We start from the raw sequence: 18,824 nt of genomic DNA, 5'->3' as shown, positions 1-18,824 counted from the left end.
TCCTCCATCCGTACCTCCTTGCTTTTCCTTCTTTTCCTTCTCCTTCCCTCCTGCCTTCCCACTCCGTTAGTGCGAGGGAGGGAGTGGGAAAGCGAGGGCAAGGGGGAGAGCACAGGAGTGAGCGTGTGTCTGGGAGAGCGAGGATGAGAGCGCGTGCGAGCAGAAGAGTAAGCGCGAATGGAAGAGCGCACATGCGCGAGAGTGAGCGCGCACGCAACAGCGCAAAAGGGGGGAGAGCGTGCGTGAGTGCGAGAGAACGATGGCAACGGGAGTGGGGACTGCGCGTGCACATGGAGTGCGAGGATGAGTGTGAGTGCCAGCGGAGCGGGGAGTGTGTGTAAGATGGAGAGTGCAAGAACGTGCGAGTGGAAAGGCGCAAGTGCGAGAACACGAGTGTGAGCGGGGGAGCGGGTCTGAGTGCAAATGCGGAGTGCGTGTGCCAGCGCTCCCGAGCGTGAGCTGGGAGTGCACACCTAACTACGAATGGGGGAACGAGTGTGGGTGGGGGGCAAGCACGAGTGGAGGAGTGAGCAGGAGGGAGGGAGTGATGGGGGAGTGCAAGAAGGAGCGGGGAGGCATGAGTGCAGGAGCGAGCGTGAGTCGGGGAGTGCGAGGGGTGGGGGGAGTGAGAGCGCAGGAGTGGGAGAATGAGGGAGCGCGAACGGAGGTGGGAGTTAGTGCGAGTGGAGTGTGAGAGCACACAAGTGGGGGAGGGAGGTGGGAATGTGGAGGAGTGTGAGTGGGAGGTGAGCGTTAGCAGGGAAGTGTGAGTGGGGGAGTGAGAGTAAAGGAGTGTGAGAGTGAGTGGGGGAGTGAGGAGGAGTGTGTGTGAGTAGAGGAGTGAGTAAGCGCGAGAACGACTGGGGGAGTGAGAGTGAGGAATATAAGGGGGGGCATGTGAATGAGTGGGGGGAGTATAGGAGTGGGAAAGAGTGTGAATAGGGTGAGTGGAAGTGGGAGTATGAGTGGGGGAATGGGGGAGTGAGGAGAAGTGGGAGGGTGACTGAGTGGGGGAGTGAGGGGTGAGTGTGAGGTGAGTGGGTGTGTGTAGTGGGGAAGTGTGAGAATGTGAGTGAGGGAATGAGCAGGGCGAGCTAAGTGGGGAAGCGAGTGGAGGAGTGGAAGTGAGTGTGAGAATGAGGAGGTTGAGTGTGAGTGGACGAGCGTGAGTGGAAATGTAAGTAGGGGAGTGTGAGACTATGAATGGGGTGAGGAGTGAGAGTGAGTGGGGAGTGTGAGTAAGAGGAGTGTGAGGTGAGTAAGAGGAGTGAGACTGAGTGGGGAGTGAGCGAATGAGCAGTGAGTGGGGAATGGGGGGAGTGGGGGAGTGGAGTGCAGTGGAGGAGCGCGAATGGAAGGATGAGTGTGAGGCTGAGAGAATATGAATGGGGTGAGTGAGTGAGGAGTGGAAGAGGAGTGAGTGTGGGAACGTGAGTGGGGGAATGGGATAGTGAGTGAAGGAGTGAGGAGGAGTGTGAATGGGAGACTGAGATGAGCCGGGGAATGAGGAGTGTGAGAATGAGTGAGGGAGTGTGAGTAAGAGGAGTGGAGGTGTGAGTGGGAGAGGTGAGTGTGAACAGAGGAGTGTGAGTGTAGGGAATGTGGCAGTGAGTGGGGGAGTACGGGGGAGTGAGGAGAGCGTGAATGGGATGGTGAGTGGGAGGGAGAGGGTTCGTGCAGGAACAAGGCAGGGCATATGAGTGGGGGAGCGAGTAGAGGAGTGAATTGAGGGTGAGAATGTGAGTGGGAAGTATGAGTGGGAGTGAGGAGGAGTGGGAGGGTGAGTTAGAGTGAGTGGGGAACTGTGAGTGAGAATATGAGTGGGAGAGAGTGGGAGAATGGGTGGGGAATGCGGGAAGTGAGCAGGGGAGTGAGGAGTGTAAGTGGGAGGGTGAGTGGGGGAATGAGTAGAGGAGGGCAGTGAGGGGGGAAGCCTGAGTCGGGGAGTGTGTGTGAGTGGGAGAGTGTGAGTTGAGGAGTGAGTGTGAATGAGTGGGGGAGTGAGGAGGGTTTGCCAGAAGGTGAGCGAGTGGGAGAGTGTGAGTGGAAGAGAGTAATGAGTGAGGTGAGTGGGGGAGTGCGTCTAAGTGAGACTATAAGGGGGGGAACAAGGAGTGAGAGGTGTGGTGTGAGTACAAGGACATGAGTGGGGGAATGGGGTAGTGAGTGGGGACATGAGTGAAGGAGTGTGAGTGGGGGGAGAGTGTCAGTGAGAGGGGTGAGAGTAAAGGAGCGAGTGTGAGAATACGAGTCGGGGAGCGAGTGGAGGAATGTGAGTGTGAGTGGATGCGTTGGGGAGTGGAAGTGAGCGGGAGGGTGTCAGTGGGAAAGCGAGTGTGAGAATACAAGCGGGGAAGAGTGTGAGAACAGAAATGAATGGGAGAGTGCGAGTGAGGGAATGAGCGTCACACACACACACGCGGTCACTCACCAGGAACTTCCGCAGGTCTTTGTAGTTGGTGATGATGCCATTGTGGATGACGATGAACTCTAGAGACAGAGGAAAGGCCCCGCTCAGCCCCACACCAGTGCCCTGGCCTGGCAGCGGGCACCCGCCGTGCCCACGGCCGTGTAACACAGACAGCAGAGACCACAAAACTTTATTGGGTGGCAAGCCGTACTTGGCAGAACACAGAGAAGAGGTGCACCTCCCAGTGTGATTTCCTTTCTCTGCCCCACTTGGCGTGGCTGGTAATGGCAGAAGGTAGCAATGACCTGAGTGGGACTAGGGCTACTGAGATCCTGCAAAGTTTCTGAGGCACTTAAGCGCTCGGCAGTTTCCAGCTTGCTGGAAGAGATTAAACACTGCGCTCCTCCTGCCAGCTTGCCGGTGCTGCTCCTCGGGGGGGCCACACCAAACACTAATCAGACAGCACGCTGCAGCAGCACAGAGCAGACCAAGCCTCTTCGTGACAGTGGTGATTATGAAAAAAACGTGAATAAATGGAAAAAAAAAGTATACAGAATTCCATTCCAAAGAATAGGCACAAAAATTCTTACCGTCCAATTTCATTCTGTGTTTACCCACTGTGCCCCTGCACCCCCTGATCCTCTGGGCGCTAATCCAACCCTTCCTGAGATCACTCACTGCTGTGAACATACCCCGCAGCCAGAAATCAAGGCCAAAACCCTCCGGCTTCACAGCAACTGGGCTCAGCATCATGGCCTGCAACAAACCCACTGCCCTGGGTGCAGCTGGCCCTCCCTGGGACACACCAGGCACGGGAGACGGCAGCACACTTTTCCAGACACTCCAGGACCCGCTCGGGAGCGTGTGGTTCCTCAAGCAAACACACTCACCGTTGTTTTTATCCGAGCGTTGCGGGTGGCTGTTGATAGGGCTGGGCTCGCCGTGGGTAGCCCAGCGGGTATGGGCGATTCCAAGGTGTACATCAAACTCGATGTCGAGGTCCATATCCTGTTGCTCTGCAGCAGAAGTAGGAGAAGTTTTCAGTCCTGAGGGGCTGTCCCTACCCCGAAGTCAACCTGGGAGGCTCACCAGGCCTCCGGGGTCCACGGGACAGCAATACTGACAGGGAAACAGTCAGCAAATCCAACAAAACACCAAGCATGTTTTCAGGGGATTCAGAATGCAGATGCACGCAAGCTACCGCCCTGCACTCCTCACCCCGCCAAAATAAAAAACAGCTTTTAAGAAAGAATCCAACCTTAATTCCTCTCTCTGGGGTGCACGTTGCTCTCCTGTCACCTCCCGCACGCTGTCGGCTGTGACCGAACCAACCCATTTCACGGTTACGTACCACTGCAGTTAGAATATTCATCACTAACCCTTGTCTCTAGAAAGCATACCATTAACATTAATATTTCTTTGGGAAAAAGGACTCCTTTTGTTCTACAAATGTCTCCACAATCTCTTTAAAACTGTATATTCTGGCAATGTTCTTGACCAGTCAAACATTTCTTCGAAATATTTTGTACATCTTCTATTTCTATAATGCACATACCACCTCACCTGGCCTTTTCAGTTCCTGGTTTTCTCTACACTAGGATTAGATCTACCCACTTTCCTTTTGGATAAACAGCACCCTGCACTCTGAGGTTAACACTAGCACGGGTTAAAAGAAGTTAAGTTACAACACAGCAGCTCTTGAATGCAAACTAGAGATCTTGACTCCTCTGAAAAGCATCCTCCCATTCTCACACAGCTTACCTGCATTCCACGCCCAACAACTCTGTGTTTCTTTGCGTTGTGCACAGATTTAATGAACTTAACGTTTAAATCAAGGGAACGTAAAGAGGCAGAAACAGACACAGAAGACCTCACTCTCTGCGTTCTCATCAATTTGACAGTTAGACACACACATTAGGGTTTCCCTGAAGCCAGTTGCTTAGCCCATCACTATTCGGATGGACAGCTTTAGTTGGGACAAGCATTACATATGAAAATTTAAAATGCAACTGGTGAAGTTAATAGAGCACTTCTCTTTTTTGCCCAAGCTCTAGGTGTCTGATGATTATTTCCCAGTAATTGCCCTTTCCCCAGTTTAAGGAGTTTTTTGTTTGGGGTGGGGTTTTTTTTGGTCTGTTTTCTAAAATGTATTTCAGGTCTATTTTCCTTTAATAGGATGTGATTCATTTGTCTTGAGAAATCAGGACTTCTCTGTAACTTCATGACAACGTCCACAGGATCACCAAGTTCTTCACAGCAGTGTTTACATCTCTGGCAGTTTATACAGAAGTTATTTGGAAATACAGTGTTTCTGGGTAAAACAGGCGATATTCAAAACACAAATGAGATGAGAGGACATTTCAAGGAAAGAGAGCAGGCAAAGAACAAAAGGGAAATACATACTGTGAACCTCCTCGTCCAGAGCCTTCACTTTCCCCTTCTGTTTGATAAGCTGGATTTTGCAAGCATTAGCTTCCCAGTCTTTGTCATTTCCGCCATCAATTCCCACACCTAAGCACCGCCACGGAGTATGAAGAAAGAGTGTGAAGTGCAGGAAGTATATTACAGTGTTTTATGTCAACAAATGCTGCTGCTGATTTTGGGGTTTTTTTACAGCGCCCTTTCCCCTCCCAGCTGACCCTCCAAATAAAGGCAAGAAACCCCTCAGACTGGAAGTGAGTTTTCCCCTTTACACACCAAAATTCAAAAAAGAACCACTGTTGCTCAGAGAGAGTTACCTGCAGAGTCATAGCCTCTGTACTCCAGCCGCTGGAGCCCTTTGATAAGGGTCTCCAGGATCTCCCGTCTTGTCCGGGGAACATGGTAGTTCAGGTAAGCAAAGATGCCTGTGTGGGGGAAAAGAGCATAATCTTACAACAAAATCACAGCTGAGGAAACTCTCTACGTGCCATCTACTTAGTATGTGCACCAAGTTAAAACTCGAACAGGCCTTTGTACTGAGAACCCGCTGCGGAAAGGTACCACCGCTGCAGCTTTTCCTTACCCCACCTGAGGTCCAATGGAGAAGATGTCACTAACATTTAAGAGATCAAAACTAACCACAAAACGCCAGCATCCTTCTCATGACACTGGGAGGAACTAAACAGGACGAGCCTGGGCGTGACGGGAGAAAGAATTCCTACGTGAGCTGGACAGAATGAGCTGTCAGGGGACAATGCAGTGGACAGGAAACTAATCACTCCAGATGAAAAATTCACTAACACTGAGCTTTGAGTGCTGAAGAACCATCTTCAAAGGGAATTCTTCCTTGAATAGCTTTTGGTAAGTTCCTCCCACAGACTCACTAAGAAAAAAAAAAAAAAATCATTTAACTCATGCAAACTAACACCCTCAAACTAAGGGAGCTAGTTTTCCTGTGGGTTGCAAAGGAAGATAAATTGTTGCTTCTATTTTTAAGCAGTGATGGGGACACACAAATTCCTAGATCTCTAATGCCAACTATGGCTCTATTGCAGAAAGATTTCCTTCGGTGCCATCATGAAGCATTAGCATGAGAAGACATTTACTGGATGCTAGAAATATCTGTACTTGAAATCTACCATTTTGCCCTGTCTAACATTTTAAAGGAGAAAAATATCTGCAGAGGATAAAAGCAAGACAGGTTTCACACAAACATCCGTATATGTAAGTGACTGGTAATTCAAGGTTTGTAATTTGAGAAACTTTATCACAACCCCTTGAGAAGAATGGAGTTCAGTCGCACACACACAGAACCAAAGTTCCTTTAAAGGCATCCCAAATCTTGTATTTTTTTCCAGATAGTACCGCCATACAGCCTGCCTCACAGTTCCCAAACTTCTATTCGTGTGAAAATTTCTACTCCCAAGATGACTTTTGGAACATATGTCTTTATGTTTACCCACAGATTATTTTAAAGAACATTTGAAAAACTGCACTCCTAAGCTGTTTGTGTTTTGGAATTAAACTAAATAATTCAAAGCCTTCTGATGTCTTAATTTATTTTATAAGTAGAAATCGGGACTATTCAGAGTTGATGGATGCACTGAATACCACAGACCAAAGCGCCGGAACATTTACAAGGGACTTTTTAGCCTGAGCAGGGACAACAAGGTCGTACGCAGCCATATACCGTTCTGACACTCTCCCATTCCTTCTCCCTTTTCCATGGACTTTGGCTACGGATCTCAGGATAAGTTGGTCATAAGCTTCACCTTCCCATTCCCAAAGCCCCAGCAGTAGAAGTTACATCTCCCTGTGCTTTTGCTGCAAAAAGAGCTCATCACATCTCACGTATTTTCTTCTACATTGCTAGAAATAATTAGATGCACTTTCTGTTGTTCCTCTTTCTTAAACCACCTAGTCAGATGAAGGGGGAAAAAAAAGGGGGGGAGCTTTTTACTTGGTTTCTTTTGCTTCTACCTTCATTTCCCCAAAACCCAAAGCCTTTTCTGATAACCACCTGTAAGACTGTCAGGACCAAGCTTATACAGATTTGCAGTTTCACCTCCGCTGCTCCTGACATCCCAAACCAATCACGCACGCAAGCCTGTTGCTGCCGTCTCCTGATGGCATTTATTCAACCTGAATGTTGGTTCCAGTAACTACACAGGCAAGGTGAGGTCCTCCGCCACAAACCTCGCAATTCACAGCTAAAACCTCAACAGATAAAACACTAACAGCAGTTAACAACCTCCGCTGTATTTAAAAAGCCTCCTCTGAAGGTACTTCCCCCACGCTCTCAATCTCCAAACCCTCCTCCCCACCCTTCTGGCAAAAAAAAAAAAAAGTTTTCCAATTTGAGATACTTTGTTCACTTGTTTCTAAAAACCGCATTCTTCAGGCAAACAGCAACCTCCCTGTTTACAAGCGAACTGACTCCAAAGAGCTGTCACCCAGGCTGAAGGACGGCACATTTCAGCTAGATCCTGGATGCCTAAAATCCTTTAAATGACTTCCAGGTCTTCCAACAGGAGCACAAAGCAGACTGCTTTATTAGCAGGCAGCTGAAAAAGCCCCTCTCTCCGTTATTTACCTCCCAAACAGACGCCCAGTGCAGCGGTAGCGTTACACATAAAAATAACAAGTGTGTATCATAAAGCGGAGAAAACAAGCACACGAGATGTCTTTAAAAAGGTACGCTGGCCTCCCGCAGTTCCTGACATTTCTCTCTACACCAAAGCCACCTACCACGGCATCCAAAGTAAAGCTACTTCAGAAGGCGTAATTACAGCCAGCATGAATAATTACGGAAACATGAACACTGCTTACATTTTTCCAAATTAGCGAAATAATTGCAGAGTTGAAACCTCACTCCGTGTTTTAGGTACCTCGGAAGGAGACGCTAAGGGCCCCATTCCCACCCAAATCTTGCGGCCTTCTGCCTTTTTTGACGGCGCCGGCATTAGCTGAACCGCCACCGAGGGAACGCGGAGATTGTAGGTGCTTCTGGAGAGCTGTCGGACGGGCCCCGCCGTCTCGCTGTGGCATAACCAGTCCCACTCAGGCATACATCTGGTAAGTTATTCCACTCCCACGGCACAACGCCGAAGGCCACTCGAGTGGGATATGCTCTTGTGAGCAAATGGGGACCGGTGATGAGTGTTAAGGTGCTCTGGAGGCTGAACCACAGCGAGACGGTTCCTGAAGTCCTTCCCAGTGAAGGGCGGCAGTGTGAGAGGCACAAGGGCCTCATTGAGGGGAGCACAGAGGAGACCTTCTTCACTGGCAGGGTGTCCCGCTGAGTAATGGGGGGGCAAAGACGGAACAGGCTGCCAAGCGGGCAGGCAAAGGGTGAAACAGAGCCACTGTAAAGTTTGGGGAAGGAACCGCGTGCTAAAGTTACGGCATGTACGGGCATACGCCAAGAAGGGAGAAGGAGAGAGGACTGTAGGAAAGGTGGAGGGGAAATAGCATAGAAAAGGACAGCGAACTTACGGTCGGTAGTCGGCTCTGCCACCTCACAGCCCATCTTGGTGCCCGTCAGCACCTCCCAGCTTCTCCAAACAGCATCCCAGAAGCGTGTGGAGGCAGTCCTCCCCTGTGCGCAGGGGGCATCGCCTGCGAAACGCTACCAGGCACGCGGCTACAAAACCCCAACTTGTTTCCAGGCCCTGACACTGCCTTTCAAATGAGGGCATCTTCCCTTGAGGTGGACCTGGAGGCCCAACGCAGTCATCCCAACGGCCCTGCAGAAAGCGCTGGGCACGCGTCCCCTCTGAAACACCCCACCAGCACATCTGTAACGGATCAGACAGGCACGGCCCGAGGGGACACCACAGACACACGGCAGCGTCTCGCTCAAAGCCCCAGTGAAGATCACTTTGCACAGTGCTTCCCACACAGACCCTCGGTGACCCAGCACGGCCATTTAAATGAAGTCCTCCAGGTGAAAAAAGTCTAATTCGATAGATGGGCACAGTTATTAGGCAGAAACTCAGTTTCCTATCATAAAATAATTTTGCAAATGGGAATCGATCGTTTTAGTCTCCATCCTGCTTCTGGCACAAGGACTGCAACTGAATCTGAACAAAAAAACTGGCTTAAAACCAGAACTATTTCCCTCTAGCCAGGGCTGACTTTGGGACATCTTTGTTAAATCTGAATCCAAACCAGACAGTGGCTTGAAATGTTATTTTCTCTGCACATTTTAATAAGTTTAGTCACACCTGAATTTAAAAAAAACAACCAAACAACAAACCACAACTTGACTCCTTGTCAGAGATCACAACTGCCAGCAGCGTACAACAAAACGCCATGTACTGAATGGGCACAAAGCGGAAACCGCCTTCCTCCGGGAAGGGATGGCTCATCTGGAATGAGACTGGAAAACAGTCGGGTTTGGTTCTAATTGTACTGTAAACAATCAGAAAACATCTATCTAGAAAGGAGCCAGCTTGGCATTTGTCTCAGGCATTGAAAAAAAGTCCATTAATTACAACACAATTATAATTAAGATTATTCATGAGGACTGCAAAAAAAATAAATCTGAATCTAAGACTAGGAATGCCACAAAAAAAAAACCAACACCAACCAAGGAGTTCAGTGCTTCTTATCAGAAAACACGGAGACTACGAAAGGCAAGCCAACTAAAAGAAATGCAAATACAGTATTAACGCTGCAAAATATGCGGACACACTCCTCAAAAAAGACGACCGTGTAAACATTGGGAGATTCAGTTTTGATTCAGTTCAGCTTTTAGGTCTTCAGAGGAAAATAGCTGGAGCAATAATGGAGACACCACTATAAAAATAAAATTCTAAGAACTCATCTGTGATCGACACATTTTACAAATGAGCAGGCAAGTAAGACAAGCAGGTTTAAAACTCACCTTAGAGAAAACAGGAAAAAAATGAAATAAAAATAAATAGAATAATATGTAAAACCAATGCATCATTAAAGTAAAAAATGGGACACTAAGGCTGCTGAAAATGAACACGACTCTTCCTAAACGCATGGCTTACTAATCTGCAAGCTAAAATCAAATATTTGAAGGCTTATCACCCGTTTATGACACATGACCACGATGAATTATGTGTAAATAACAGTTTCATTTACTGGAAATGTTTTCAAATGCATTTCATTTTCTCCTTTTCAAACATCCCATAAGGACGTGATTCTTCATAGCTGGAGAAAGTTTCAATCCACATTTAGAAAACAGCATTTTTACTGGCTCTACCCTAACTATTGGATTATTTAGGAATACATGAGCAATCACATCTTGTAATCACCTCCATTTTTAAGTACAATTCCACTGCCCTCGACAGAAAACCTCATGAGAAAAAAAAAGACCCAAAGCATTAAATGCTGATTACGCTTCGCTGATCTAAGTGTATTTTTGAAAAACGTTTATTTCTCCCAGCAGCCACCAATAGGGGCTCTGCAGATAAAATTTTGCTCTGGAATTACACCTCAAGCCTTCGGTCCCATCTGTGTAAATGTACCGCTAAGAACGTGGCTCTGCTGAGTCAAAGGGCGCTCAGGTGATACTCGCGTCCCAGCGTGACGCAAAGCCCTGGCCGTTCAAGAAAAGAACCTCTTTTTACCCAAAAGCTGAACAAAGGATTACTTCATGCCGCTACAAAACGCAGCCTCCTCCGAAGTGGAAGGCGGCAGATGTGGGATGGCACACAGCAACTCTACCTTGCAGTTTAGACCATAAAAGACCTTTCTTCCACACACCGGAGACGTGTTTTTCTCCAAATCACAATGCCTTGTTAAAGCCTTGTTCTCTCGCTCCCTGTGCTTATATTCAAATCAATCTACACGATTCAAAAGATGAAAAGATATGAATTGCACAGATCTTTACAGCTGCTTGAAGGCTTCCGCGAGGAGCGCTCTGTCACAAAGCGCCAATTTTTCTGTCAAAGTGACAATTCGTTTAAATCACAACAGTCAATGGAAACATGTTGGTTTTGATGAAATTCCAACGCAAATCTAGCAAATTTCCGTCAGGGTCCCATCTGGTGCGCCACCAGCTCATCCCCCTTGCCAGCCTAGATGCCAGGTGCTGAAAATGCAGAGATCTTGAAGTCCAAGCAGAACGTTCCTGAAACCAACCCGCCGTGAATTTCAGGTCCCTAGCAGACCTCAAAAGAGGAGTTTCAGTGTCAGCTCAGCTTACGCATTTAGACACGGTTCAACGCCAGTGGTTTTCAGTAATAATGCCACACCTGCCCTCCGTAACTCCCACTCCGGAACAAGCCAGAAAGAGGAAGTATTACAGAAAACCAGGATATGTGAATGACATTTAATGAGGCTACCTTGACAAGCCTTGAGCGGGCATTGTTTGAGGTGAAATACATGCTATGGGAAACCAAAAAAAAAAAAAACCACCACCCGTGTGAGCTTCATTCTAGTTCAGCACTGTTTATAATTGTGGATTCCCAGCTAAAATAAGACAGCAGCAAGCGTACTGCAGGCATTTCTATCTGACAGGCTCAGAAAACACAATACCCCTGTCTGGAATACACTAATGTACTTCAGGACTTGACACTAATCTACTTCAGGATTAAACAGTAGTCACGCTTTACAACATAATAAAACATTTCAACTAATAACTTGAGACAGGACTTTGCACATACAGACTGAAAAGACTTGTTCAGAGTATGGCAGCTTATCATACAGCTCCTGAACCACACGAAGACCCGCTGTAGTAAGAAGTCCTGCGTGTATCTCTCTTAAGTGAAATATCTTGAACAATATACTTTAGAATATAAAACATTTCCCTTCTTGCAGGTTTGTCTTAAAAACCTTACCCGGTGAACCACCAGCAGAACAGGTATTCAGCTGCTTGTGAAGCTCAACTCTTTCTTAGAACCGATTTTTAATATTCAAGCACAAAACCTCGGCATTCTTAATGACAGCTACATAAAGAATTCCCTATAAACAGCTGACAGATTTTAACAGAACAGCATTTTTACCAAATGGACGTGCATTATCTCTAGTGTTGATAGTCACTAACATACTTTTTCTGAGAACTTCATTTTCCTGTGACCTCTTTGGTGCTGATGTTCCTTTATTTCATGGTAAGTTCACAGGAAAATGAAATGAATCACCACTTCCAGGTGAGAATAAATTATCTTCTCCAGTGTCTTGAATATGCGAAGTTACTCAGGAAGAGCTTCTCCTAATCCTTTTCCCACAAAAGTAGAAAAGCCTTCAGGCTAGGTTTTCTGTGGGATTTACAAATTCCTTTATACCAAACCGTATACTGTTAAAACCATTTCAACAGACGATGTTACCAGCACATCCACTCAGCAATTCCAAAGAATCCTTTATTCTGGCGATGATCATTAGGCCTCAAGTCTTCAACAAATTAGATGCAGGCTACTAAATATCACATACATAATATATGTTACAGACTGGGAAAAGCGATAGAAGTATTTTTCTTCAAACTAGAGCAGGGGAGACACCAGGCAGTAACAGCAAGTTCTAACACAGATACTAATCGTGGCACAGAACAAAGTCCCAGCACCGATGCTCAAAGCCCGCTGCAGTGGGCTCCTATTATTTGCTGCCCGGCGGTTGGGTGAGGTCGAACGCTGTGCCAACCCCTGCGTACCGAAATAACACTAATTCTGCACAGTCTGACCAAGCACAAGGTCAGAAGCAAGCAGACTATCATTATTATGTCTGCTAGCTGTATATGGGAGAGTTTACGTTCAATTCATCAAGTCCATGCTGGGAAAAAAGCAAAGCAGCAAAAACATCCACTCGGTGAAGAACCACATTTGTCCGCTGGATGCTTCTTTTACCACCCATGCACGCACCTCTCTCTCCAGCTAAAAAGGGCAGGATTTCTCCTGTCTAGAGTAAACAACCGGTGCATCAGTTCTAAGGACTCATTCTGGGCAAGAGCCACCACTCCACGCTTCGCAGAAAGGCACGCACCTCGCTGTACAAATGGGATTTCGGCAGGCGGGAGGGCCATCCCCACTGATGTAGGTGCAACCCTACAACTTGAAACTCGAGTCTTTCTTAAGCCTGTTTTCATCTTCAGTGATCACTAGTAATACGAGACCTAAACTCTAAAATCCCGTTCTGTTGTTAAAAACAGTCGTGGCACACGACAGGTTTACTTATTTACAGAACAGTCTATCGAGCCTGGCTATCTTGAAAAACCTGTTTTCCAAACTATTTCACAGATGCCATTGAACTGGTTTGGCGCATCCAGACCAAAGCACACCCGATTTATACCTGCCAAGTCTTCAAACTGCAAGTTTGTAATATATACCAAGAACAAACCTATTTCTTGCTAATGCTATTAAAAACAAAAACCCAGCATGTCTAACACAGGAGACCTGTCGTTTATGCTAGGCATCAAGGGACTGAACTTTGAGGCTACTTCACCTGTCCGGCGGCACGAGCACACCAGATCACAGGACCTCCTAAGGTCGTGTGTACGTAAACCTCAACATCAGTTTTATCAGTACGTTGAAAACATTGTGTTGGTAATTCCTGTCTTGAAGCTCTTGCAGGGAGAATTCAGATAACAATAGCAGCATTGTCACCTTTTTTAAAAAAGAAATAATTTTAACAACTACCTTTCTATCTGAGATGATTTGGATAAAAATCTGGATGTGGACCATGTACCCGCCAGTCAGCGTGGCAAGATAACGCAATGCATATCCTGACTTACGCTTCTATTACAGAAACGTCGTCTGAGGGTTCCTACAAGCAACCAGGGCTGCACGGCTGTCACTACGCTGCGTAACACGGCTACTCGGACCTCGCGGAGGCCACAGCGCGAGCAATCAGAGCCCTCTGCTCCAAGAGATAGGCTACTACCATACCAGTTAAGAGAGAGAATTAAGTCTTGTTAGCGTAAGTACTCAGAGTACCTACACGCCAGCTCTGCCTAATTATGACACTTGTAGGACTATCTGAGAGGGCAACGCCTCAATTTGTTCACCTTGTTCCTTTGCCGGAGTCTGCCGCTGCTGCGTGGAAAAAAGCCCGAACTGCCGCTGCAGCCAACGTTTCCTAACGTGAGCAGAGACCACCGTCAACGTTGTCTTGCCGGATCGTGAACGGCAGCAGCAGCGGAGGCCGTAGACCTTCATTTCTGCCAACCACGCCTAACCACAAGCGCCGTTCGTGCGGTAGCACCCTCAGACTCCAAACAGTTCTCCTCCTGTTCCCTACAAAAACCGTAACCGCCTTCAGCCATGCACTTCCTGCGTTCAGAAGCTCCTCAGTTTCCAAGGCTTACTCTTCTCTATTAACGTGCTCAGTTAATGCTCTCCTCTCCTCGTTTTCTGCTCTATTTCCGGCTCCCAGAACAAGACTCAACAACAGAGCCGATAATCCTTGATGCTTTTCTTACTGTTTCATAAAATGTGTCAGTATCCAAGAAGAACTTTGCTTATATTGAAAAGAGGAGAAACACATTAGATCTTGAATACAACTAGTAACTACACACAGCATTTTCAGGGCTTATTGCAGTCAAAAAGACAAAGAGCAGAACATTAATGTTGCACACTTCAGAGGCTGGACCTCAAATAAGGCGCGCACGAGGCACCAAAACCATCCCTCTTCTTGCAGCAAGCTATTTATAATAATAATTATCCATTCTATTCTTAGCTTTGCTCCACTTTGTACTTCTAACACAAATTACCATAGCGTTAAACGTAAGCTGAAGTATGAATTTCTGATTGCCTCTTCGTAGCATTCCGTAGACTTGACAGTTTGAAGGTGATACCGTTTCACCTGGTTCAATCTCACAAAAACAATGAAAGAAACGGCAACTCACACGTTAAGTATAAAACCCGCAATCTTGCTTAGAGCATCATTTGAATTTTGCACATAAAAATACAGGGGGGAAAAAAAAAACCACCCAAAGAAGGAAATGCGGAAAGACCTAACAGAGGACTGTTACATAAATTTCCATGGAAAAACATGAAGCAAACGTAATAGAAAGAAGAAAGGATAAATTATATTCCTGCGTCCAAAAGATGAGGTAGAGTAATTGTACCAATACGGCGAACGGGAGCGGAAAGTACCTAAGTGACTTTGGAGGCCGAGCCTCGCTGGCTCGTGCTCCAGTTCACTTAAGGCCCGTGTCCAGCACAGGGGAGCTCCGCTGGGGTACGGACGGACAGACGGCGGTGAGCTGGTGCATAACCCTGCGATGGATGCTTCTAAGCCCCAGTTAAACCGATCTACCTGTCTGCCTCACAACCCACCTGGAGTGAACTTGAAGCAATGTACGAGTAGCCGCAGCAGAAGTTGCTATGTCTAAAAAATTAACAATAAGCGACACTTTTCACCTCGAAGTGGGAGTGGTTATTTGGATACGACCAGAGACGCGTTTGGAAACGCTACCGGTGAAACCCGCACCCCCGTCCGATAACGCGGGCGTTCGGGGGGCTTGGGCTCCTAAATCACCCCGCTGCTTTTGGGAACCGCAACCTACAAACCCACCCGCCACGGAACAGGCGCGGCACCCTCCCCAGCACCCTCCGCCGCCGAGCCAGGACCCACCGACACCACCGAGCGCCCTGACGGCTTCTGCGCGAGGGCACCGCGCGTTCCCCGCACCGCCGAGCCCCGCGCAGACCGAGGGCGCCGGTCCTTCGTGCCCCCCGGCCGCGGTCGCGCACGATTTGGGGAGAATACGCCCTTTCCAGTTATTAATACGTTGCAAGACGCCTCCCCCGGAGCAACGTACGCGGACCGCGCACGGGATGATGACATTTTCGGATAACGGAGACGGGGCCCCCTCCCGCTATAACCGAGGCAGCGCAGAGGCGGCCGGCCCCCTTTTTTCCGCCCAAATCGCCCGGGTGCCCCGGGGCCGGGCCGTTCCGCCGCGGCACGGCACCGGCCGGCCTAGCGCCGCCCCACCGGCCGGCGCGGAAGGCGGGCGCAGCGACCCGGGACCCGGCCCCTGCCGCCCGCAGCCGCGGGATGCGCGGCGCGACCCCCGCCGCCCCGCGCCGCCCGGCCCTTACCGCACATGCTGCGCCCCCGTCCGCGGCCGCGCCGGCTCTGCGCGCCGGGGCCGCGCTCCCCGCCCGCTCGCCCGCCCCCCGCGGCGGGGGCCCAGGGCGCAGGCCCGCCGCCCGCCCCGCCATTGGGCCCCGCCGCCAGCCCCGCCCCCGGGACGTGGCAGCCGGATCCGCGTCCGCCTGCGGGCGGGCGGGCAGCGCCCGGGGCCCCGCGCGCGCGGGGAGGGCCGGGGGGGGCTCTCCTCCTCCCCCCGCGCGACAGGCGGGACGGACGGGGCACCGGGCCCGCGGTGGCAGCGCCGAGGACCGGGGGCTCGGGCCGCCCCGGCTCCTCTTGCAGCGGGGGGCCGACCCCCCCCCGCCACCGCGCACTAGCAGCAGTCCGGAGGCGGACGAAGCGCACCGTCCCCGGGCCAGGACCGAGCTACGACCCCTGAAGAGGCCGCTCCGCGCTGGGGGGGGGTGAACGGAGCAGCACCTCCGCCCCCGAACCCCCGACGGGGCACACGCCCAACCCACGCCAGTACAGAAACCCGCGGGGCCCCTCTTCTGCTCGGAGCGCGCTGCAGCAGCACCTATTCAGAAGCAAGAGAAAGAAACCATTAAGATGAATCCGCAAAGCGGGACGGGCACCACCGACAAAGGAGCGATACGCTTGTTCGTGCAGGCGGACGGCGTAGTTACGCTGTCTACGCATAGCTACTGCGATCACATCCTGTTTGAAAAACTTATTAAATAAGTCTAAGGCTACGAAAAGCTAGCAATCCCTTCTTAAGAAAAATGCTGTTCACCTAACTTCATCTTGACACTAAAAACTCAATAGCTTGCCTTCAAAAGCCCAAAAAACAACCGACAACGTTAGCATACATAAAAACACCCACGGCAGCGGTAAACTTTCAGCTGGCTGCTGGAAGAACCTGGCTGAACGCAAACGGGACGGTCACCGAGCTAAGAAACATCAGAAGTTCGCAGCCAGCGCGGCCGCCTCCCTGCCCTTGTTCGGCAACGCGGACGCCGCAGAACAACCCAAAGCAGTCGGTCCCAGGCCCGGCGCGCGCAGAGCAGCCGCCCGGCACTGAGCTGCGCGGTGCTTTCTCCCCCGGGTCAGTTGTGGAGGAGGGCTGACTCCAAACTCCGATTTATTCTTCCCACTTCCACATCTTCAATTAGGAAGCTGAACACCTCATGGCAGTGGAAGTTGGTTCCCCAGATGAGAACTACTAACCCATCGTAATAATGCGAATCAGAAGGGTGGTCACCAGAAATACGCACAGCACACGCTGGCACAGAAATACTGCTCTCCTCCTTGCTTACTGTTCAAACCCTCTTTGTTACTGATGTACTAGACACACCGGATTTATCTGCTGGTTATTTCTATATTTTGAGGGTTTCTTTGCTGCCCTGCAGTAGCTCCCGGTTCATGACATCTTACCACTCACGGAATTTCTTAAAGTATTCACTACAAACCTAAAATAACCTACAGCACCGTCTGAAGACAAACGGAAAGGATACGACCCTACTTGTAACACAGAACGCCCCAGACCCGAAGGAGCACGGACAGGTCTTACAAACACTCCCAAAATATGTAGTTCATGTCAGCAGCACAGCAAATACCAAACTTTACGACTTAAACCTATACAATAGGGCGACGAAGCTGGTGAGGGCTCTGGAGCACAAGTCTGATGAGGAGCGGCTGAGGGAGCTGGGGGTGTTCAGTCTGGAGAAGAGGGGGCTGAGGGGAGACCTCATCGCTCTCTGCAACTGCCTGAAAGGGGGTTGTGGGGAGGTGGGTGTTGGTCTCTTCTCCCAAGTGACTAGTGACAGGACAAGAGGGAATGGCCTCAAGTTGTGCCAGGGGAGGTTCAGGCTGGATATTAGGAAAAATGTCTTTCCTGAGAGAGCGGTGAAGCACTGGAAGAGGCTGCCCAGGGAGGTGCTGGAGTCACCATCCTCAGAGGGATTTAAAAGCCACGCGGATAAGGCGCTTAAGGTGGACTTGGCAGTGTTGGGTTAATGGTTGGACTTGATGATCTTTTTCAACCTAAACAATTCTATAATTCCATGCTAATACTTGATGTTATAAAAATGAATCCCTCAAATTGAGGCTAACTCATCCATCCATGTGTACTAATTTGGTACAAATTCCTCAGAATTTTATGCATACAGAAATTCAGTTTCACGTGTTTAGTCTTGAAATGGCTATTTGGCATTTTCCCCATAAAAGCCAGTAATTATGCCCTAGATAACTTGTTACTTTATTCTGAGGTTTGCTGTATATACTGTACATGGTTTTACTACCATATATAGTTCACGTGGATGTAGATGTACAACTTAACACCAAATGCAGAAATGTGAAAACAGTTTCCCAAACTCTCTCTCACACGTCAGCCTTTTAGAATTAACAAAAAGGGTCATGGTTGGGGAAAAAAAAAAAAATACCTGCTTCCTTCTCCTCTAAGCTCAACATACTTCACTTGAAATAGAAATTCTGGCTGAAGTCCTGAATTTTAGACAGATCACAAACTATCACCTCCTGGAAAAAAGTATGTTTTGTGATCCCTGATATAACATATTTTGAATATTAACATCAGGTAACGGGAGCTATTTCCTCCCGCTGTGTCTGAGGTACCTGCTCCAAAACCACCGTCAGCGAAGGCTGTGGCTGTCGATTCCTTCACACCGTACGCTACAGTGTTATCAGAAGACTGCCTTATAGGCAAACAGGCGAATTTCTCCTAGAAGCATGGAATGAGTCACATCCTGACAAAAAGCACATATCCACCTGTGAACAGTTTGAAGATGACAAGCATTTAAATAGCTGTAATCAACTTTTCCTGTAAGAGAGAGTGCTAGAACAGTGCTTGGGAAACACGAATGGATTTTCTGTTTCCTCAAAAATGGCTGAATGGCAGACTCTAATTTTGCACTTACCTATGGCACAGCAAAAATACCAAAGTACTTTTTTCTTTAAAAGACACCAGAAT

General features: G+C 48.9%; 1 protein-coding gene across 2 annotated transcripts in view; it reads right to left on the bottom strand.

Moving 5' to 3' along the window:
- The window catches only part of GFPT1 (glutamine--fructose-6-phosphate transaminase 1), a 45,124-nt gene extending 29,268 nt beyond the window's left edge, over window positions 1-15,856 (bottom strand). Inside the window, exons 1-5 of one of the 2 annotated variants that reach the window (XM_059831557.1) lie at window positions 15,844-15,856; window positions 5,149-5,256; window positions 4,814-4,921; window positions 3,301-3,426; window positions 2,432-2,490 (exon numbers count right to left, since the gene is read on the bottom strand). In XM_059831557.1, coding sequence (XP_059687540.1) covers window positions 2,432-2,490; window positions 3,301-3,426; window positions 4,814-4,921; window positions 5,149-5,256; window positions 15,844-15,850 — 408 coding nt within the window. In that variant the 5' untranslated portion in view covers window positions 15,851-15,856. Of the gene's footprint in view, window positions 1-2,431; window positions 2,491-3,300; window positions 3,427-4,813; window positions 4,922-5,148; window positions 5,257-15,843 lie in introns of those variants that run through there. The other variant, XM_059831558.1, reaches the window with a different exon arrangement.
- Between the last annotated feature and the right edge of the window lie 2,968 nt (window positions 15,857-18,824).

This window comes from Gavia stellata, chromosome 31 (assembly GCF_030936135.1).
Source record: "Gavia stellata isolate bGavSte3 chromosome 31, bGavSte3.hap2, whole genome shotgun sequence".
NCBI classification, from domain to species: domain Eukaryota; kingdom Metazoa; phylum Chordata; class Aves; order Gaviiformes; family Gaviidae; genus Gavia; species Gavia stellata.
This window is presented reverse-complemented; position numbering and strand designations above follow the sequence as displayed.